This window comes from Corythoichthys intestinalis, chromosome 12 (assembly GCF_030265065.1).
Source record: "Corythoichthys intestinalis isolate RoL2023-P3 chromosome 12, ASM3026506v1, whole genome shotgun sequence".
NCBI lineage: Eukaryota > Metazoa > Chordata > Actinopteri > Syngnathiformes > Syngnathidae > Corythoichthys > Corythoichthys intestinalis.
This window is the reverse complement of record NC_080406.1, coordinates 25,766,688-25,790,597: the sequence shown is the minus strand read 5'-3', so window position 1 is coordinate 25,790,597 and position 23,910 is coordinate 25,766,688. Positions and strand designations below refer to the sequence as shown.

At 38.8% G+C, this 23,910-nt stretch overlaps 1 protein-coding gene across 1 annotated transcript; it reads left to right on the top strand.

The window, feature by feature from the left end:
- The first annotated feature begins 10,423 nt into the window (after positions 1-10,423).
- On the top strand, positions 10,424-23,809 carry lnpa (limb and neural patterns a). Its single transcript, XM_057853456.1, has 13 exons — positions 10,424-10,656; positions 11,132-11,215; positions 11,454-11,495; positions 12,210-12,397; positions 12,481-12,539; positions 12,621-12,661; positions 15,004-15,087; positions 17,408-17,456; positions 17,534-17,752; positions 18,708-18,813; positions 21,948-22,018; positions 22,303-22,458; positions 23,064-23,809. Exons 2-13 carry the CDS (start codon positions 11,189-11,191, stop codon positions 23,201-23,203), a joined length of 1,182 nt encoding a protein of 393 aa, XP_057709439.1. The 5' UTR covers positions 10,424-10,656; positions 11,132-11,188; the 3' UTR covers positions 23,204-23,809.
- The last annotated feature ends 101 nt before the right edge of the window (positions 23,810-23,910 follow it).

Sequence of the window (23,910 nt, the reverse complement as noted above, 5' to 3'; positions counted from 1 at the left end):
AAGAAATGACGTCAATCATAATTTGGGACCATTTTGGGGGGGGGGGGGGTCCACCCTGTACAGTGGTACTTAATTTGGGATCATTTTTTGGGGGGTGGGTCCATCCTGTACAGTGGTAACTCGACATAAGATCGCTTCGACACACGATCTTTTCGACATCTGACGTAAAATTTGACTCGCCATTTGTTTCTACATCCGACGACATGCTCGAAATGTGACGACATGACAGCGCTGCAGACGGACGCACGGCGGATTTTCTTGTGAGAGAAATCAACACAGGTTCCAAAAAGGTTGGTACAGGTTGTGAAACAAGGAAAGAGGTGATGCTTACTAGGGCTGCAGCTATCGAATATTTTAGTAATCGAGTAATCGACTGAAAATTCTATCGACTAATCGAGTAATCGGATAAAACATATATTTTTAGCTGAAAAGCAATTATAAATATACATGAGAAAACAAGACATTTCATCTAATATCGAACCATTTTCAGCCAATCAATGTCTTTATTTTCGATGTACATTGTTGGAAACAGCCAACAATTGCATCTCAGATGTAACTAGAATAAAAAATAAGACTAATTCACTGCTTTCACTCAAAAAACCTTTAGAGCTTATATAAAAAAAATATATAAATATATATATATATATATATATATATATTTCTTACCTAAAAATGCCATTACGCTTGATAACACACATCACTTAAAATTTAGGTGTTTTTCCTACGTGTTTCAATGGAATTTCTATTTGTGTGAAGCTATTTTTAAGTTCTAGTTAAGTTTTAAGTTAGTCAAAACTGTAAATCCTGATAGTATTTTGAGTTTTTGCGGTGTTCAAAATAAATGAATGATACCTGCTGTATTGGAGCACATTAGGGACCAATGCTACCTGGTGTTTTATCCAGCAATGACTACTGAGCTAAAATTGACAGTTAGCATTATTAAGTTTTTATTTTACACCCTCAACAGTCTACAACACTATGTTTTCACAGATTAAATAAAGCGTGTATGTAAGACACGTTAGCCACGCATCGACAGAGGTCATAATTAATAGAAATCTAGCCCTCCGCAGGGCTAACGTTACGTGAGCGAGTGACAGTAACGTTAATCTTATTTATTAGCGCTGAGAAGTCTACTGCTTTAAGATGTCGGCTGTTTACTAACGCCGCTGACGCTGTCATTTCGCATCTAGTTCAACATACATGTGATCTCTATGAGACGCATCAGACGCTACCTGCTACCACTGTAGCATCATGCAGTCTAGTTTTTAGCAACGTCGGCGTCGTTTGTAGTGGCTGTCGGCAGCAGTAAGTTTTTTGTTGTTGTCTTTTTTATTGCTTCTTCCTCTACGCATGTGACAACGGCGCGTTGTCCCGCATTAAAAGTAGTCTGAGCAAAACGTGATGCTTAGAGCTGTCAAAATTAAACGATTACTCGAGGTGAATAAAATTACTCGATCAGTTTTTAAACTCGAGTTACTCGAGTTGCTCGAGTATTCGTTTCAGCTCTAATGAAAAGAAGATGGAAATGATAGAAAAATATGAGCGTGGGGTACGCATCCGTGAACTGGCTCAACAGTACGGCTGTAGAATGGCTACGATCTCTACGGTCCTCCTCCAACCTCCATTCGCCAGTCTTTATAAGTCAAGGTGAAAGTTATTATTGAGGTAATATCTAGGGCTGGCCCAGGCCATTTGGGGGCCCTAAGCAAAATAATGCAAAGGGGCCCATATTTTTTGCCCACCATTTCGTCACAGTGTACTGTGAAACCCATACATGCAATCCAACCCATACGTCCATATTTTGTATATTAATCAGATTTTCTTGCACTGCATACTTCAAAATTCTCACCCCAAATGATTGTCAGTACTTACAGTAGATAGCGCCAAACCTTTTTCTAAAAGAGGAAAGAAAGAAGTTAAGGAAGAACTTTTATTTTTTTAAGCTTATAATCAAGTATCAAACCTCACAAAAGCAAAGAAAGCAAACTGTAGTAAACAAAATAGAATATAAACTAAACAACTGCCAGATTGGGGGCCCCCTAGTGGTCAGGGGTCCTAAGCAGCTGCATAGTCTGCGTATAGGCTGGGCCGGCGCTGGTAATATCACTGGAGAAATCGCCAGCTTCGTCAGTTTTTTATCATTTATTACAGAACTTGTACAACACAACACAACACAACACACCTGCTGTTCGCCAACTGTGGCGGTGTTCTTAACAAAACATTAAAAGTGAAAGTAAACTCTCAACTGCACCGCTCCCTCTCTGTGATGTCAGCGACGCGGTGCGTTCAAGTACAGCATGCAAAACACGTCCGCCACATTAGAACCCGATTCGTTACATTATTACAGGAATTATTAATATCATTATTTTATGATTCCGAATTTCATTAATAATTTATTTGTTTTGCGATGTGTAATTGCCACTTGTAATAGTACCAGCAGGATTTTTTAAGGATTTAGTGTAGGTTTTCAGGCTGTGGAACGAATAAATGGAATTATAATGTACAGTGGTATCTCTACATACGAAGTTAATTCGTTCCAGGACCTTGTTGGTAAGTCGAAATGGTCGTATGTCAAGCAAGAATTTACCATAAAAATACATTCTAATTCCATGAATTTGTTCCAAAGCCCGAAAACCTACACTAAATACTTAATGAAGACTGCTGGTACTAATACAAATGGCAATTACACATAGCAAAACAAAAAAATAATTAATAAAACCTGGAATAATAAAATAATAATTCCTGTAACAATGTAACGAATCGGATTCTAATGTGGCAGACGTGTTTTGTGTGCTGTACCTGAACGCACTGCACAGAGAGGAAGGTGCATTTGAAATTTTACTTTCTCTTTTAAATATTTTGTGGTTGCCGTCAACTGGAGCGGGCAGTAGGCATGTTGTGTTGCACAAGTACTGAAATAAATCACCTGAAAGCATCGTGATTCGCAGGGACCGGCTTTTAGGCTGGCTCTCCAGTGGTTAGAAGCCACCAGGCGGCTTTCGGACTGGCTCCCCACCGCGCCCGACTGCCGAGAGCCGGCTCTCACCTTCATTGCGCCTCAGGGTTTCGTCGCTAGGAGAACCCTCCGGGTAAGCGTCAACTTTTTCCCTTTCACCACCTGCACTAACCTTCTTGGAACTTGTGTTGATTTCTCTCACCTTTCTGTCATGTGCTGTCATGTCCTCGTATTTCGAGCATGTCATCGGATGTAGAAACCAATAGCGAGTCAACCTTTATGTCGGATGTTGAAAAGATCGTGTGTCGAAGCGATCGTATGTCGAGGTACCACTGTATTCTTATGGGAAAATCCTGCTCGTCCTTTCGACTTACAAACAAGGTCCTGGAACGACTTAACTTTGTATGTAGAGGTACCACTGTACTTGAAATTGATGAATAATTATTTTCAGACAAATTCAATGTAATGGGATAATTTTCTGCAGTGGTTTCTTATGGCACTCTATATGGGGAAACGGCACACAGGTTGGAAATCAGAGGGGTATTGTATAAAACTGGAATGCAAAAAAAGTTATAGTGTTTGTCTCAACTTTTTGGCTGCCATTGACGGAACTGACAACCAATCCATTTGAACTGAGAGTTCTAGCAGGGATCATTTGTTGTTAAACAATACTTTGTAAAACCTGGCCAATGGACACTGTGCTGTTGTTTTGATTTCAAGCTTAAATTCAGTTGACATTTTTTGAATTCTTCAACATTCACTTTCTTAACACCCGTGGTTCTAAAAAAGAAATAGGCTCTGAAAAGTACTTGAACCGCAAAATTGTTTGTAGATCCACTTCCTCGGAAACTTTAAACTCAACCCAACTAGTTTTATTCGGCAGGGTCCAACGTTCCATTCTCTTGTGTTGGACATGAGACTGGAAAGGATAGTCAAACATGAGACTGGAAAGGATAGTCAAACATAAAAATTATGTTTCTACCAATAAAAGTGGAAGTTGGACGAAAGGCAATAATCAGATTTTTTTCTCCAAAGAAACCACACAAATGGCAGATTATCCTTCAAAATGGAGTAAATGGGACTTAAAAACAAATAAGATTCTAAATGCAGATGGTGAATGAGGACCAATTTTGTTGTATAGTTTCTTATTATTACTTCCAAAGCCAATGAAAGCCTATAGTATTTTCCTTCCATTTGGTGCACTATTTGCATCACCCAGCGCAGCTGTTACATGGAGCCTCATACCATCAGGTAGCTTCCAACACCTATAAGACCCTATTTAATGCTTTCCAATGTTCCCCAAACGTGAACAGAAGACGAGAGCTTAATGAGATTTATGCCGCCATTACGCTTCTAAAGTAGTTTCTGCTCTGTTTGTCTCAAATCATTGCTTCTGTTCAAATGTTACCTTCATATATTACATGGCATTAATTCAACTATAGCTCATTAAGACAGAGTGAAATGGTTAAATTAGCTTATCAAGTCATAATCATGATGAATGGGCTTTTAATTCTGATACAAGCTGGGCAAATTGCAATTTTGTGCGTTTTGATGGTTTGCAAATAACATTTAATATAACAGGTCATCCCCTCAATCAATTACTGGAAGCTGCGAGCGTGTTGTATACAGGCTTTTTTTTTTCATGCATATGTATCGAAACGTGTTCTCAATTATCTTTAGAAATTGCTTTTATTGGGTTAACAATTAATTCTTCCAGAGGTTTTTTGCTCTGCATATGGTTATGGTGGTGCAACAAATTAATATTCCTAAGGTAACGTCAACACTTTTGAGTCGGTATATTTTGGGGAATTTGCAATGAATTTCATGAACAGTCAATCAGTCTCTTAAGCTCTTATTTGAAGAAAAGGAGTTAAAGAGCGTCTCATCACATGTAACAGATGTGGTACATTCTCAGTGTACACTGACAGATTGAGGACATATTCCAAACAAATAAAGAGTAATGGGTACTTGAAATATCAGCTTTATCACAGTGACTCACTATATTACAAAAAATAAACAATTGCATTTATTGTACATGTAAAATGCGTGTGGGTACCTGTATCTGACTTTTTAAAAGTTTGTAGAAAGTGCTACCCATATATTTTGTTGGTTGGTAACATGGCATTCATAAATCATGTGACATGAAATAAACCAATAACAATGCAGTGTGTTTAAATTGTTATGAGGAATGAGGCCTCTTTGGATTTTCACTTTAATCACTTTTATTTGAAAGAGATGATGAACAAGAACAGTACTTGGAAAATAGGTTGTTTGAAATCTAAAGATGTGTAAGAAATGTGCCTAGATGTGACTTTTAAGTCTCATGTTAACAAAGATTTCTCATGAGTTCTGACCAACATCTATGAACCACTCTTTCATGGATGCAATATTTAAATCTAAAGACGACAGACAGTATTTAGACTACGCGAAGATTATCAAAAGTGTCAAACTGGGGACTTCAAAAATTAAGCAAACATTTGTTTTAATAAAAAACATATAAACAATGTACAGTACAGAAACAAACAAGGATCAATGATAGTCTTGGAGAACACTAGGCAAGGTGAACAAAATATTTGCCAAAATAATTGTAAAACTAACATTACCATCTGTAAAGAAAAAAACTGTACACACAAAATGTAAAGTACAAAAATATGAGTGATATTCACCATTCATTTGAACCGTGCTGTAAGTTCTTATGTTCACAAGGAAGCACCTTTCCATATCTCCTTGACCCGATGGCATATTCTAAAAGCAGTGGTGGCTGGTGCAGAAAAACTTTAAACAAAATGCATTGCTCTCAGCAGAAAAGCGTATAAATCAGAGACAAAATCTGGGCCCGTTTGCTCCTTTGTTGGGTAGTCAGAGAGTTGTTGCTGCTACGTGGCAAATACTAAATATCCTCACAATGTTCAGTTTTTCTCGAAAACTCATACTTTAAATTTAATTTTAATTATGTCCAACATTGTCGTCCAGGTTGAATCAATCTATGGTGCACATATTTAACTCAGCCATTCAGAGGATTAGAGTGAAATTACTATTTAAAGCAACACTAGGTAACTTTTCAACCTTTATGAAATATTTTCATTACATTTGCGATGATATGTCCACTGACAACTGGTTGAATGACACCTCTTTTATATCTTGAGGGGGTCTGTGTCACTTTCACCAGAACTAATTAACTTTGAGGCTGGTGAAAAAACTACAAATGTGCTGAATGCTCTACGGCATATGTCACTTCTCCCTTTCCCCATTCATTATAAATATGGAAGTTGACACGAATGTTTTGCGCAAAGATGGCAGAGCAACAAAAGAGAAAAAAAGTTTTGTCTGAGGAGGAAAAAAAAAGGAGACTAACAGGATATCACTCGCTGGCGTGAGAAGGCCCCCCCCCCCCCCCCCCCCCCCCTCCAACTGAACTCGTCAACGCTGATGAGTTCGGGTGGGGTGGGGTTTTAGTCACACTAAGCCACACTGTTGCTAAGCGTCATATGCTATTGTTTAGCCACAACGGGATTCATTACCCGTAGACTTCACTATCAGTTGACGGGACGGGGGGCTCTGGGCCGATCCGTAGGGAGCCTATTTTAAAAAACTTAAAGTTCAAATATTTTCAAAACCAAAGCCACTATCGACTTAAAACCAAAACACGCACCCCCCTTAGGCATACTAGTATATGAGTCCCCATGAGCAGTGGCATCATAAATTCAGTCATTCCATATTAAAATCCTGATTATTTTTTATGTAAGTGTAACAAAACCTAAAATGGCGATACAATTCTCAGATTTTATGCTAGATGCACAAAATGCAGAGATAATCACCTATAATTTCAGGATCAATAGCAATATTCAACATATGTTTTTTTGCCAGAAATAGCAACTTAAAAATGTCATGTGTAGACATACAAAATCTAACGTGCGGCCATCACAAAACAATGAACTTTTTAAGTTGAAAATTCTTGTAAATAAATGCTTAAATTGTGGAATTTCTATCGATATGAACGTAAAACAGTCTAGATTCTTGGTTAAAAGCCAAAAACGGGCATTTATCATTCATTTTACGTAAATATTTCAAGCCAAAGTTACACTTAATTTATCCCAAAAACGGGCAGTTATTGTTCATTTTACATAAATATTTCAAGCAAAAGCTACGGTATTGTGTAATCCAACATGGCGGCAGTCACTAAACAAAGAGCTTTTTATGTTGAAAATTCTTGTAAATAAATGCTTAAATTGCGGAATTTCTAAATATATGAACATAAAACAGTCTAGATTCTTCGTTAAAAGCAAAAAACGGGCAGTTATCATTCATTTTACATAAATATTTCAAGCCAAAGTTACACAAATTTTATCCACAGAACGTTTTAAAGTGCATGCATGGTTTTATTTAATATAATAATTAGAATCCTTGACCAAATCACTCCTGAGACACTCCTGCCTGGTTGTATGCAGTAAAACCTTCGTCCAGTTTCCACCTAAATTCGGTGTCAGAACGCAGCGTATGTTTGAGTTTATCACAGTGAAAGTTCAGAATTTTTTACATTAAGCCTAATCTTCGAGTTAGCGGGGGTTGAATTAGTCGGTGGAGTTAATTTTAACAAATCCGTGCAGTTTGTTAGATATTTATTAATTTCAGGGCTCTGGAGTGGCTAAGCTAGCACGAGTCAATGGCACCTTCCTATCATGCCAATAAAACAACAATACTAACAGATCTAACATAGTCAAATATATTCAAAACGCAGATCCTTGTTCAAAATACCCATGCGGCCAAACCAATGTCACACCAAACTGATGCGTAATACGACTACAATAGGGAAGGGGGTGCCCTTTGCTCTTGCTGCATTCGAGGAAGGTGGGAAGTCGGACTTATCCCACTTGGATGGTACTAGTTGCAACCTCAAAGCTTTCCAAGCGTTTTTTATTTTGGCCATCAAAAGACATGTTCACCTTCAGCAAACATGGCTTCTCGTAAGCGATCAAATAGTGGAAGAAAAACGACGGCTAAGGTAAATAGACCACACTGTAAACTGTCTTCTTTAGTTTTACTATTGACGGTCTGATTTTCGACGGGCAGCGCATTTTGTCGAGTGAGGTCTGATTGGAGCAACTCGTGAAGTCGGGGTACTTTTTCTGACTTCGGGACTAGGGCCCCCCAGTTCGAGTGGCATTCCAATGATATTTATTCTGGTCGGAGGCTGAAAAACTCAGATTTTCCACTTTCCTCGAATGCAGCATCTGTCTACCGGAGTCTTGGCTGAAGAACGGGGATCATAGTGAAATGTGGATTTCGAGACTGTTGAAACAGACAGAAGAAACTGGCAAATAAAACTTTCCACAAATTCCCTATGAAGAACAAGGAACAATACAACTTGCTGCTGGCTACAACATAAACACACCGGTAGAAAAATATCAATCCGCTCTGCAGCCTGTTACCTACAGAGCTACTGGATTACAAATGTTGCTGCTCATACTGCAGTTATTGACATGCAATGGTAGGTTTTAATAACTTCAAAAAATAGCCAACACTTTTGATTGCATGTGCCATCAGTGATTTTCATGCGTGCATATGTTGTTTTTTATTAGCATGCTAAGACGGGCTCACTGACTCGCGCTAGTTTAGCCACTCCGGGGCCCTGAAACGAATAAATAACTGACCAACTGCACGGCATTTGTTGAAAACAACTCCACCGACTAATTTAACCCCCGCTAACTTGAAGATTAAGCCTAATGTCAAAAATTCTGAACCTCCCCTTTAAGGCAAAACACTGCCGCTTTTGTCGACCGGTGTCGCTAACATACCTGTCAACCCGAGGCCGTCTTCAATCTTACAAATAGTGAAGTATGCCCTTACAAATTGGTGACTAATCTTACAACTTTGTACATGGCGTGTAATATGAAACAAAAATAAAACACAGTTTTTGAAATAATAAGAATTATTGGTAATATTTTAACAATATTAACATGGTGCAATCAAAGAACAATCAATATCTGCAGCTACATCATGATTACTAAAATTTAACAGTGACTTATGTTATAATTTTATGTAGCACTTTTGGCAATTTCTATCATGTCTTTTGATGGCTGCACTTCATGGCACTTCAGCTCGCAAGTCAGTTTGACTTGAAGGTCATTCGTTAGTGTGTCCAATTACAAATTAAAAAGGTCAATTGATAAAATTAACTTACCGATGCAATCTTTCAGTCAGGGAACATTTCTTTGACTAATTCTGAGAAGAGATCAGCAATAGTTGCGGGCAAATTGTGTTCGGCAACAAATCGGCAGAATAAAATCTCCGCTTTTGTCACTTTTCATTCTGCAGACTTCATCTTTATGACCAGTGTTGTTAATCTTACATTTAAAAAGTAATTAATTACAGTTAAGAAATTACTTCTCCCAAAAAGTAATTGAGTTAGTGACTCAGCTACCTGAATGTAAGAGTAATTAGTTACTTGGCAAAGTGACTGGTGTTACCTTCCGTGTTTTTTTTTTTTTTTTTTGGTCATTTTTAAAGAAAAAAAAACAACAACAAAAACAAAAACATAGGAGGCTAACCTTTGCTATGTTTGGAAGTCATTTCATGTTGTGAATTAACTGTTAAAGTTGTTAAAATTGCTTCCGTTTTCGCATTAGTTCCCTTCTGTCTACTTCTGACATGTGAAAGTTTTAAAACTGTTTCATCGTTGAAAGATAAATTCAAGTCAGGATTTTGCCGATTTAGGAGTATTTTGGATAGAAAGTTACTTAGATTCGCAACAAAGCCTTTCTGAGAAGTCTACTGCTTTAAAATGGCGGCTGTTTATTAACGCCGCCGAGTCTGTAATTTCGCATGTAGTTCTATATGCATGTGATATCTAGGTGTCGATTTTAGGCTGTGGGCTACAGTCAGGAAATATTGCAGCCACCTAGCCTGGCCCATCGCGTTTGCTACAGCGTCACAACAAACACTCTTCTCTCTCAGTGTCTCTGACTTTTCTCGCGTCATTCAACCAACGTAGTAACGCATAGTAACGCACATTGTCTCGTTGTCGAAACGGTGACAAAATCCGAACGGAGAAAAAAAAATGTAACGCACGAAAAACGTACAGATTTTGAACGTACGGCGTACACATATAAAAGTCAGTGCTCACTTGTACAAATTACGCCCAAACCGTACAACTTGACAGGGAAGCGCTAAAATTGACCAAAACTGAAAAGTTACATAGTGTTGCTTTAAGTCATAATTCTTTACTGTGAGCCAAAACAATACAACCGGAGTGCCAAAATATGACTGAAGGTCCTGAGCAGATTACAGGGCAGCAGATAAATCAAATCTGATTGAACAATATAAAATATACATCAACACAGCTAAAGGCAAGGCGGCGAGACAGAGATACATTACGAAATGAAAATATTATTCTGTTGAAAACACATTTATAAAATTATGGCAATTGTAAATGAAGGAGCTTCAGGAAGAGAGGCTTGCTAAGGCTGGCTAAACTGATGACTTACTGTAACATGTCCACGACTCACCAGTTGAGAATCGATGCTTAATGAGGCACTTTGCAGCAGTGGTCGACGAAAAGTACAGTTTGTCCACGTTCATGTCTCCTGGGTGTTGTAATGGAGGACACACCCCCAAAGCAGACTTGACCCCATCGAAGCCCAGAGGACTGCACACAGTCAGACGAAGCAACAGGCAGTTCAAACCAGTCGGGTCCATCCAAGGTATGTTTTTCTTAACTTACGATGCTATAAATTTATTCACACGCATGCTCAACTGTGCTTTCACAGCTTTGAAAGACGTAGGTTAACGCAACTTGCTTTCTAGCCAAAGTTAGCTCGTAAGGCTATCACTAGTTGGAAAAGTGGACCCACGTTAGTTAAAAGTATTACTAACACATCATTCGAGGTTAGCATTGTAGTAGCAATAATATGACTGTATGTTTTGTTTTGACGAGCGAACGAGCTCACAATCGCAAAGCGTTATTTTGGGATTCTAGCCTAAGTTAGCTAGCAGCTAGTCGGCGGCTATCAAACAAAGTTCTGAAGCGTTTCTCATATTTCTTCAATGCACGGTGTCTTTCGTACTTGACTGCATGTGTCACTGAATTCGAAACCATTTGTTTCGAGTGGCAGGCTTACCTTAAATGTCCCCATGTCTTGACAACTTGAGTGAAAGATTGACAATTTTTGTCCACAGGTTGAAGACGTCAAACAGTTTAAACAGACGGGGACGCTCTAAACTGCCTTCAACACTATGGGGGCTGTCATCTCTCGGTGGAGGGTGTGTGTTTGTTTTAATCACAATGTTTTACAAAAGTTGAGCCAAATAAGTAGCTTCTACATCACTGTACAAACAACAACTTGTTCATATACAGGTATAAGCCCTTCAACAACGGAAATGTATCTATGCTGGTTTTGTATCGTTGTCGTTAACTGTATTTCTGTGGCTTCAAAAGAAAGAAAAGGGAAGTTTAATGTTTACGCCTTTTATGAATAATAATACATTTTCCCTCTCGCAGGCAAAACCTTCCACTGTGGAGATTTTGGAGGGCATAGATAAGGTATGCATCATACATGGGACACTTTGCATTTTAATTATGCTTGTTTTCCAAGTGGTAATAGATGATACACTAAATCTTAATGTGTAATTGGCTCTGTGGGATACATGCGCTATAAGGCAGGCCATCAGGTGTGACAGTTTTAATGACAATTGCAAAGCTTAAGGTGCTGTCAAACTCTGCTCACATCGGTAATAGACATGTAGTCAAAATTAATCGTGTACTGAAAAACACTTCCTCCTCTGATGACTGGTGGAGCTTTAGTGCTCTACTACAGTTAAGCTTGCAGGCTATTTTCAGCCCTCTCTCCTTGGAGCACTTAACATTGTTCAGGTCAAGTAGCAGCAACAATTCCCCTTAAAAGCTTCCGATGTCCCGCTGTGAAATATTATTTAGACTTTTATTTTGTCCGTTGTAACACAACGTCGTGTTACTACACTGGCATTGGGGGGGGGACTTTATGTACTTGCTCTGGAGTGACGGACACTCATGTAGTGGAGAGTGGGACACATTGACCTTAACTATTTTTGGATTGGGTAACCAATACTTCAGAGGAATACGATACACCTCTATAAAAGCCTGCAAGGCTTTACTAGATGCTGGATAACAAAACGTCTAATGAATAGTCATCTTTCATGCACATGTTTAATAAATAAACAAAAAAAAAATGTCGCAAATCTTCATTTTTGATTTAACGTCAACATTTGTTACTTTCAGGACATTCAGCTTTATGAGGAACACGGCGAAAAATACCAAAGGCAGCTGAAAATTTGGCTCGGCCGACTGCTTTTGTACTCTGCCCTTCTCTACCTGATCACCTGCGTAGTGGTGTATTGCTGGTACCTGCCAGAACAGCTCATAGGGCGCTTCATTCTCGCTCTTCCCTTTGTCATATTCCCTCTATTGTAAGTACAACACTGTAGCCAGCTTTACATAAAACATTGCAAAGATGAAACCAATTAACATTTCTTTATTCCTTGCCTTTTAGAGTGTGGTTGCTTCGGAAACTCCTGATAATAATATTTTTGCGAAGAACTGAAAAGAATAGTAAGATCCTTTTATTGATTCATGAATACATTTTTATGTGAAATTTGTAATGAAATTGATTCAAATTTTTTCCCGTTTCAGATGACAAACTAGATAATCTTAAAAAGCAAAAGAAGAAAATAGTAAGTTTAATACTATTCATTGACATGCTTTGCATTGTTGATTACATCCCAAAACCTGTTAGTTTGGAGACTCTTAATTTTCCCATGTCTGGAAATGTGATTGTGAAGTGCTAATTCCCCACTGATTGTCCCTCACCCAGTCCAGTGTGTACCTACCCACTCATTAGCATTGAGGTATTCAAGACTTTAATGTACAATCATGTGAAAAAAATAGGACACCCCATTAAATATTTAGTTCTTTATTATGAAATGTTCACATATCAAATTCTGGTCTTGTTTTACCTTTATCTCTGGAAAAGAAAATTATTTAATTGCAGGTAAACGACAAAAATTAACATTGTTTTACTCATTAAACCAAACATATCAACAAAAATGCATATTCTAACTGAGGAAATTGTCAGGACACCCTACCACCTAATAGCTAGTGTTACCCCCTTTGGCTGAAATAACTCCAGTGAGATACCTTTTGTAGCCGTCTACCAGTCTTTGACATGGGTCTGAAGAAGGTTTGCCCAAGTCCTCAATGCAGAATCCTTTCAACAGTAACTGATGTTGAAGTGAGAGAAAACTGCATGGTGAGATCAAAGGAGCTGTCTGAGGCCTTCAGAAAGAAGATTGTAGACGCTTGTGATTCTGGTAAGGGATTTCAAGAGATCTCAAAAAAATATATAATCTGCCATTCCACTGTCCAGGCAATAGTCTTCAAGTGGAGGACATTCAAAACAACTGCCAACATACCCAGGTCTGGCTGTCCAAACAAGTTCACCCCGAGAGCAGACCACAAGATGCTGAAAGAAGTCTTCAAAAACCTTAAAATGTCATCACGGGACCTACAGCAGGCTCTTGCTACTGTTGATGGGAAAGTGAATGCCTCTACAATCAGAAAGAGACGACACAAATTTAAACATTCATGGGAGGTGCACAAGGAGGAAACCTTTGCTCTCCAAGAAGAACATGAAGGCCAAACTGAAGTTTGCCAGGGCAAATGTAGACAAAGACCAGGAGTTCTGGAATAATGTTCTTTGGACAGATAAATCCAAAATTGAATTATTTGGACACCAGAACAGAGGACATGTTCGGCACAAACCCAATACAACATTCTAGGAAAAGAACCTCATACCAACTGTGAAGCATGGAGGGGGAAGTGTCATGGTTTGGGGATGCTTTGCTGCAGCAGGACCTGGCCAGCTCACCATCATAGACTCCACCTTGAATTCTATCGTGTATGTGAGAGTGCTTGAGGGACATGTGAGATCATCTGTAAAAAAAAAATTTAAGCTGAAGCAAAACTGGACCCTGCAACATGACAATGACCCGAAACATACCAGTAAATCGACCAAGGACTGGCTGAAAAGAAATGGAGAGTCCTGGAGTGTCTGAATCAAAGCCCAGATCTTAATCCCATTGAGATGCTGTGGGGTGACAAATTGGGCTGTACATGCAAGAAACCCCTCAAACATCACATTGTTGAAAGTATTCTGCATTGAGGAGTGGGGCAAACCTTCTTCAGACCGATGTCAAAGACTGGTTGATGGCTACAAAAATCATCTCACTGAAGGCATTTCAGCCAAAGAGGGTAACACTAGCTATTAGATGGTAGGGTGTCCTAACTTTTTCCTCAGTTAGAATATGCTTTTTTGTTGATATATTTGGTTTAATGAGTAAAACAATGTTATTTTTTGTTGTTTACCTGCAATTTAATCACTTTCTTTTTCAGTGATAAAGAAAAACGATCAGACATTGAAATGTGAACATTTCTTAATAAAGAACGGAATATTTAGTAGGGTGTCCTAATTTTTTTCACATGATTGCAGTTATATTTTTTGCCTTGTAAAATACAAGATCATTTGAAGTTACGGTAGCCATAAGTGACTTTATCGTCTCGCCATAAATCATATCCAAACCTTTCAGTATGGCTCTTATTGATCCTATCATTATTTTGTATTTGTTAATCAAGGTTCTATGCAGATGGAATTTGATCGGTGTGAAGATTTAACCCAGTAAACTACTCTGCTAATGACATAGTAATTAATAGCACATAGTGCCTCAGCGAAATAAATCTGAGAAATGACTTGTCATCCTCTGTCGGGTCTAATAACTTTCAATAATTAGGGCTGATGGATTTTCACCATCTCCATTATCGAAGTCGTGTATGTAATTATTCTTCATATTACATGTAAACATGTAGAAATGTTTGGTATTTACCGTAAATGAAGATATGCACTTTCTGTCACTTCTAATGTCACGCTAGGTGTTTTTAAAGCTGTTTATTACAGCTAGATAATGACACATTAGAAGATCATTACATGAGTGTATTTTTCGCTTTGCAACTCTCGTTTCAGCTTGAAGAAGTTATGGAAACGGAGACCTATAAAAATGCAAAAATGATTCTGGAAAGATTTGATCCTGAGTCCAAGGGGAGAATGGTGAGCATTGTCATCGACAGCCATAGATGTCCAATCCATTTGAATTGCAGGCATGAAAATCTCTCACCTTTCAGCGAAATTCGCCGTTTTGAAGTAAAAAAGGATGACCTACGTGAATCGTGTAGATCCGATGAGAAAACTTTTAAGGGGGGTGGGGGGGGGGGTCGGGTGTAGGCATGTGCCGGTTACCTTCACGGTTTACCATGCTATGAAAACGTTGCGGTTACAAAACCACTAAAATTTTCCGTCATACAGTACTTCGTATTCGTTATTTTTCATGTGTCGAAAAGGCTTGGCGCGGCAGCGCTTACCCCTTCCCCTGTTTGATGCTGCGAGTGTCAGTGACGCTATTCCAGCAAACCCAAAAACAAACTTTTCAAACGCAAGGCGTAAATTCTGCAATGCATTGAGCTCTCAAATCGTGGTAACTGAAATATACCAAATGAATACATTTAAAACGTTGCACAATCGTATTTTTCCACGTGTGAGTCGCTTCAACAGTTTAGCTTCATGAAAAAGTTCGCCAAAAACAAAACACATATATTCCTTTCAAATTCAATACACAAAGTTACTAAAAACTTACAAAGACGAATGATATGCAAGGCTTAGCTAAACTAGGAGAGCAACTTCATTGAGGTTAATCACAGCCGCTGAGAGAGAAACAAGTTTGTATGCGGGGGGGGGGCAAAAAAGAGCGTCAAAGATCGCTAATTGCGACAGATGATCTTGTCCTAAGCACAAATTCTTGTTCGCTGGACGAGGTGAGGTCTCACTCCCAATTTTTTTTAGATGAATGCATTTGCCAGCATATTGAATTTGGTGAGTAATGGTTTTAATCGCTTTCATATTTTGCGGTATGACAAAGTTACTCCCGTTTGTTGCAGCTTGCGTTGAACACTGCCAGAGCGTCCGGTGAAAAAATAGCTCCCGTTAAGGTAGCTTCAAGCTTGTGTATTTAACGGTAATATAAAAGCAGTGTTGTCAGTAACGCGTTATGTGAGTAATGCGTAACTGTAATCTGATTACTTTCTTTCAGGAAAGAACAATCTAACGCGTTCATTTTTCTAAATCAGTAATCTGAGTAAAATTACTTTCCTTGATGCCTGTACGTTATTATTTTGTTATTGCCCCATAATGTATGTAGAATGAAGAATACTGTAGTCATGGGAGTGACATCACATGTCACATTTTCTAATCGGGGATGGAAAAAAAAAAAGGGTCACGTGTATTACCATGATGCGTGAGCCGTGAGCGCTGGGAGTTTGCGGCCAAAACAACATAGCCTTGCTACCTCGCCAGGATGCAATGAAATAGGCAGGAGATATACTACAAACGGCTGCATTTGCACACTGGAAACACAGCCATTACTTCACATTTTTGTCCAGTAAAGATGACAAAAATATCTCCGTGCGCTGCGAACTTTGCGCTGGCTCAAAAAGACTGTCGACCGCTATAAGCATCCAATTCAAGCACCACTTGGAATTACAGCACAACAGGTAACATGAAAGCCAGGACTTTTTGATACTGCTCGTGCTCAATCCTCGGTTCAAGCTCAGTTGTTGTTGAAGGTTTAGGTTAGGAAGCTTAGGTTGAAAGAAATTCTAACTATCCATCTTGCCTCCTCAGCTGTAGTTTTGGCTAAGCAATGCAAACGGCTGTCTCTAAGGTGCTATGGTCACATGATCTGTTCGAAAAATAATTTGGACCCATTATGAAATACAGTAGTTTGAAGGATTCTTGTTCATTTCATTCATTTTTGTTGTTTATTTTATTGCTCTAAAACTTTTATAGACAACATTTTAATGGCCATATTCAATGGTCTTTATTTTAAAGGGGAAGTTCAGAATTTTTTATATTAGGCTTAATCTTTGAGTTAGCCGGGGTTTAATTAGTCATTGGAGTTGATTTGAACAAATTCTGCGCAGTTTGCCAGTTATTTGTTAGTTTCAGGGCTCCGGAGTGGCTAAGCCAGCGCGAGTCAATGGTGGTTGAAATCAACTCCTTCAACTAATTAAACCCCCGCTCGAATATTAAGCCTTATGTGAAAAATTAAAATGGTCAAATTCGCCACATGTAGGACGTTTCGCCGACAGAGGACATTTTGGCAGAACGCCGGAACATATTTCCTCCACACCTTTCTCACCTTTTTAACCCCTGACCCATTTTCATGCCTGGAATTGAAAGGGCTATCTGTATTGACTACAGGTTTTTGTATTTTAGGGGTAGATGTTTTGTTATATTATGTTTTATATTGCAACAGATTGAGAAATGTACATAATGCGGTGCTCTAACTAAAATTTTATTTTTATACTATATTTAGCTGGAATCGACTCCACTCAAACCTGAGATGACTCCAAAACCAGACCAAGGTACGAATGAATAATAACAGCTCCCTTTTCCTCCTGCATCACATTTCACCCGCAATTTTTTTTTTTTCTTAAATCAGAGCTTCGCCAACGCAATGTCCTCTCGAAAACACCCGTGGCGGCGAACCCTTCAAGTGGCATAGAATCCCAACCCCCTCCTTCCGGCGGGCCCTCCTACCCTGGACGATCTTCCCACTCCGCGCCGGGAGGACCCCCAGAGAGGGGCCTGTCGGCTGCGGCTGCTCAGCAGAGCTTGATGAGGAAGTCTGTGACCCTTGGAACACCTGCTCCAGGATTTGGTGAGTTACATGCACACAGGGGGACCACATCATAATGTAGCCGATTAAGGTGTTATTTACTCTTCCCTGGTTCTCTCCCCCTTGTTGCTCAGGCTTGTACAGTACTGTGCTTTCAATCTAAACAATAAGGCAACAATATGAATTACTTACTGAAAGGTTAAACCTTTTCCTTTTTTTTTTTTATTTGACGTTGAGATTTTTTAAAGGGCTGGCTCATTGGTTGGTTAACTTTCTCAGGGGAAACAAAAAACATGATAAACCTTCCACAAAACATTTGTCCTGTGTAGAAGACATCTGTGTATCTGTATAGAAGCAGTGCCTTTCAATATAAATTATTTCTGGACTATGAATGCTGAATAGAAGATGCAAATGGGTGCAAACAGTAAAGGAAATGTGCTCCTAAAGGAAGCCGCGAGCTGTAATTGCCATGTGGAATGCCAACTGTGAGCAATGCACGAAGCAGGATTACATTAACTATGATTAATTAGCCAGAGCGCCATTTGTTCTCTGGGCGATGGTGGTGGAATCTCGGTAAATGTCTTTTTGGCAAAATTGCCTTTGGCATTGGCAGCACCTCACAAATGGTTTACACGACTTGATATCACCTGCTTCTGCTGAAAATTGAAAGTGAAAAGCAATTTGATACACAGAGTCGCCGCAGAGTTTCCATATGTCGACGAATTAATAACCAGCAGGGTACTGAGACGGTGCCAAGTCTCACAGAAATGACCAGTCATCTTCCTATGATTGCTCTTGATGTTAGATTATATTAATTACGGCTCTCCGACATCATGGGGGATCTAGACGTGCTTTGAAAAAGAGATAAGAATCATTAACGGCAAGGATTTTTTGGAATTCATCTCCGTTTGCACAGAAATTATGTTTTACCTATCCTTGTACAAGTTGATCACCCATGTTTTATATTTACAACAGCATAAATTATTTGTTTTCAAAGGGATGCACCCTCCAGGCCCGCCCCTGGCCAGACCGGTGCTTCCAAGGCACAGAGGGGCCATGGACAGAGTCATTGAGTACCTTGTTGGAGATGGCCCACAGAACAGGTAAATTACATTAGATTATTTTAATATATACTTTTGCTTGCCACATAATTAGGTAGCATGAGCTGAATCCTATCTCAGGTGAGTAATTTGTTTATTCTTATAGTAACTGCAAAATGCCAAAATGTTTGTATAGGTATGATTGTTTTACAGAGCTAGATAACATAAGCACATTCAAATTGTCTGCTATGTTTAGTATACACAAAAATCTTGCAGGTGGTCTTAAATTGGCCTTCTGTAAACTTTTCAAAGCACATTTTCAGCAGTTCAGTTTCAACACTTTATGCACAACTTGCTCTTCTTTTACCAGGAGCCGGGCTAAAATTCATAATACTGCTCAACATTATTTTAAAGGGATCCACGGATAGAAAGACTTGTAGTTCTTAAAAGATAAACGTTATTATGAATTAATATAATTTGATATTAAAACCCCTTTTGATCTTTTCATTTTTATACAATTTGTGAAATTGGTTTAACTAGTAGGTCGCCATTGTTGTTGACGTTGCAGGGCGGTGCTGTCACTGGGTTACGCTGTCGGGGTTCGAGAGTATGACTCTAGCGACAAACATGTCATCTGTTCAGCCCTTTCAGTTTGAACCCGAGAGGAACATTAATGAGCATGATAGCACTGTCGATATTTCACAAAACGAGCAGCAAAAGCAAAGTGAAGAGGAAAGACTCGATGAGACGATACGAGAGGAGAAAAACAAAGTGTTCTGCCAAAATGAGCTACACCGGTGAAATGTCCTACAAGAGGCAAATTTGACACCCAAAGTACAATGTGCACTTTCATCTTGTTATGTTTAGATACATACAGACAGAACATACTAAAGATGCCTTAAGAAAATACTTAACGTAGTAATATCAAATAAGGGTGGTTAAAATACGCCACGTAAGTAATGTGGTCAACAGATCAACAATCTGCTTTAAAGCTACCACAAGAAATCACAATGCTTAAAACTATGAGAAGGAAACACATGCAAAAATTATTTTGAAGCAATTAAAGGTAATACAAGACTCAATAAAAACTCAAATGGTAAGTACCGTATTTTTCGGACTACAAGTCGCACCTGAGTATAAGTCGCACCAGCCATAAATTGCCCAACGAAGAGAAAAAGAAAAACATATAAGTCGCATTTTTGGGGGAAATTTACTTGATAAAATCCAACACATAGAACAGACATGTCATCTTCAAAGGCAATTTAATATAAAAATACAAAAGAGAACAACATGCTGAATAAGTGTACAGTGTACAGTGCATGAACAACAAAATGCGAATATACTGTCCTCACCAGGACGCTACGGCTCGGTCCTGGCTATTCAGCGGGCTAAACTCCCAAATGACGATGCTGGACGTCCGTATAATTTGCTGAATCAATTTCGTCCTCAATACCAAACAGGTTCGCATCAATGTAAATAAATGATAATTAGGTGCTTTTACAGCAATGACAAAAAAGGTTAGCATGCGTTCGCTAGCATTAGCACATCGTTCAAACAACGACACAACTGGCTCTAAAAATCCGATCGCGGGTTGAAAACACACAAAAACAACAGAAAAGATGATACACACAGGCGTTGCCGCTGTAGAGATATTTTACAAGCATAAACAATGAACGTAGGTTCGCAGCCGTGTTTCTCTCTCGCTAACTAGCCCACTCACTCAGAGCTACCTACCTCTTGGTCGTCTTCTGGCGTGTGAGCGCTCTTCTCCATGTAAACAAGTGCGAGTGCGCCCCCACGTGGGCGTGAAAGCGCCACAAACTAAAACCATGCATTTCAATATAAAAAATTCAATAATACAATTGAACACACATTGCCAAAGGCAGAACGCGAATGAGGCCATAGCTATTAAGAGTTATTCAGATAACTATAGCATAAAGAACATGCTAACAAGTTTACCAAACCATCAGTGTCACTCCAAAACACCAAAATAACATGTGAAATGATATCATAATGTGTTAATAATTTCACACATAAGTTGCTCCTGAGTATAAGTCGGACCCCCAGCCAAACTATGGAAAAAAAACTGCGACTTATAGTCCGAAAAATACGGTACTCTCTGCTTTTAACCGATGTGCGCATCTGTTGGACGTCTCACCGCGTAGGAAGGAATTGCAGAACACCAGTAGTGTTCGTATAGTGACAGTGACAAACTACTTCATTACCCCGAGCGTCCATTGCCCGCATAAAACATGGCACCCTCCGTAGGTTAAAACATGTACTAAATATTATAGATTTTTAAATCAATGGCAATATTTTATGTGTTTTGCAGTAACATATTTTAGGAAAAGAGAACAATAGTGGCTTATTAGAGTCAAGTCGTCAAGTCCGAGGTTCCCTTTAAGATAAGCCTAGCTGTAATGGCGAGAAAATTTTGATCAATAGCTGCTTGTCGTCTTGTTCTCTTTATATGAAAGTGCCCCTCTGGATAAACTGGTCAAGTCCAGTTTACTAGCCCAAAGTTACTTTCTGTTATCATCTGAAAAATACTAACAACCATTAGTCCCAATCTGCCCATTAGTTTTGATACAGTCCCCATCGAAAGAGAGCTTCGGGCCCAGAGTGTGACGTCACAGGACGTGTTTACACAGTTGTGAGGCTACACATCCTTATTCTAGGGTGCTGCGTCACCAGTAGGTAGATGGCAATGTAGTGTAAAGCGCTGTGAGCACCTTGAAAGGTGGAAAAGCGCAATACAAGTATAACACCATTTACCATTTACCATATTCATGAGTCCATCCACCCTTTTTGCTTTTTTCACAAGTGATTTTATATATTGGCATCCATGTGCATGAAGATTTTCTTTCTTTCAGGCATGACAAATCCAACAAACATACAGCATTTATATGTGTTTACAGTTAAATATTATAATATATATATATATATATATATATATATATATATATTTATAATATGCATATTGGATGCTTGGACATTCAAAGCGTTTGACAAGCTCAAATATGAGTTTTACTTTTTGTATATTCTGAAATTTCACTGAAAGCCCAAAATCCTTACCAGTTTGTTGATAGGAATGTAGTCTGATGGTTGTTTTGCTGCGCACAATAACACATCATGTTATAGAAAGTGTTTATTTAATGCCTATTTCCAACCACAGTATTGTTTCTTTCCTTCCTCAGATTCGCTCTCATATGCCAACAGTGTTTGTCCCACAACGGCATGGCATTAAAAGAGGAATTTGAATATGTCGGTAAGACTCTGAGAACTACTCAGCTCTTCGTCATTCTCCCTCAAAGCTGCGCCTCCATTTGCCCTCTAGCACTTGGCAGCGCACTATATCATGTGGCTTTTAAATGCCTCCATCACTGCCGACCCCTGTGAGCAAATTCACACCAAGATTGAATATGCAAAACAATGCTGCACATCAATCTTATGTGTTTATGCATCTCAGGCCTTTAAAAAACTCGAGTGGCTCATATTCATGTATATATTTGTTTTTGAGATGACATTTAAGTGTTATTTTATGTTTTTCAGCCTTCCGATGCGTGTATTGTTATTTCCTCAATCCTGCTAGAAAGACCAGACCTCAAGCACCCAGACTCCCTGAGGTCACGGGTGAGCTGAAAACGTCTTCTGAGGCACCTTCATCATCGTCCAGTGCTGAGGAAGACTCCCCGCAACCTTTTAAAGGTGAAAGATACATTTTTTAGAAATAAAAGTCTTGGGACACAATTCTAAATTATTGGATGGTGAATTGCCCAGAAACCTGGGATAATTCTGTTTCCAACTTTGTGGGGAACCAATGGATGTAAGGCCCTTATCTGCTGTTGTTGGAATATGACACAAAGCAAGGTTCATAAACATACACACTTTCTCTAGCACCTGGTATTACTTACTAGGCCACACCCTATAAAGGCACATATTCAACAAAAGAATGCAACAGTATGCACTATAATCATTCTAGCAATTGTTAATGTTTAATTAAAATTTTGTGTTTTTTTTTTTTTTTTAATGAAATTGAAAATCATTTTCAAATGTTTTTGGGGTTCAGAGCTCATGAATGAATGAATCCAGCTTGTAAGTCAACATAGCAGATAGAGGAAATACTGTACATTGAATCTTCCGTTTATTGTGGGGTTCTGTTTGTACTGTGGTGGAAACAACCCAAATTCAGGGGCTGGAACCTACCTTTAAATAATTAGTACAGTATGCATGCAGTATTTTATTATAATGTTACAAAATGAGGACCCCTTTATTAAAATAAAATACATGTATTTTCAATGTTTTGTTATCAGAGGAGACACAGGATGTAGCACCCCCAACCCCTCCAGAGTCCAGTCCTGAGTCTGACCACCAAAGCACTCATGAGTCACCAGATGAGCCCTCTGAGAAATCTGATGGAGAGCAGGATTTGTCTGCCATGGAGGTGGAGTAAAGAAGACTCATTGTACATCACCTGAAACTTTGATCAAAAAGACATACTGAAAACTTTGGAATGGCGTCGTAACAATCACTTTTGAATGTGCTTTTCAATGTAAACAGCCCTTTGCTCTGGCAAGTGTTTTTGTTGAGTAGAGATGAATAGTTTGATACAAGCATCTGGTAGAAAGCCTCTCACCTACCTGAGCCCTGTGTGATGCGCTGTAGGACATGTTTACATCTGTATTTGACTGAATGTCTTAAGAGGAAACTTCATGAAATACATTTTTATTTATAAGGTCCATTTACTGCTGTGCTTTTACATGTCATGTTGACTGGGGGGCATTGTGTAGCAAAATTGCACAACCAAAGTGTTTACACACAACGGTGCATAAAGCAGAACGCACTTACAATAAGTATTTATTTCTTCAAACAGAATGGAGATCATTGTTGGCGCTGTGCACCTGCTGGATGTACTTTTTACAAGTTAAATGGCTTCCTCTTGAGTATTTTTGATGCAACCTATATATGTTTAGACAATCTCTTACACATTTTTCACCCATATGTATGAATGTTTGCTGTGAATGTGTCAGTTGGTAAATTGTAAATATTAAAATAAACTTTTTGAGAAGTACAGGATGTCTTTATTACTTCTAATAAAAAGTATTCTCTGTCTGTTGTATGAAGTCCAGTCGTAACTTTTATTAACCGGCTTGTTTCCCC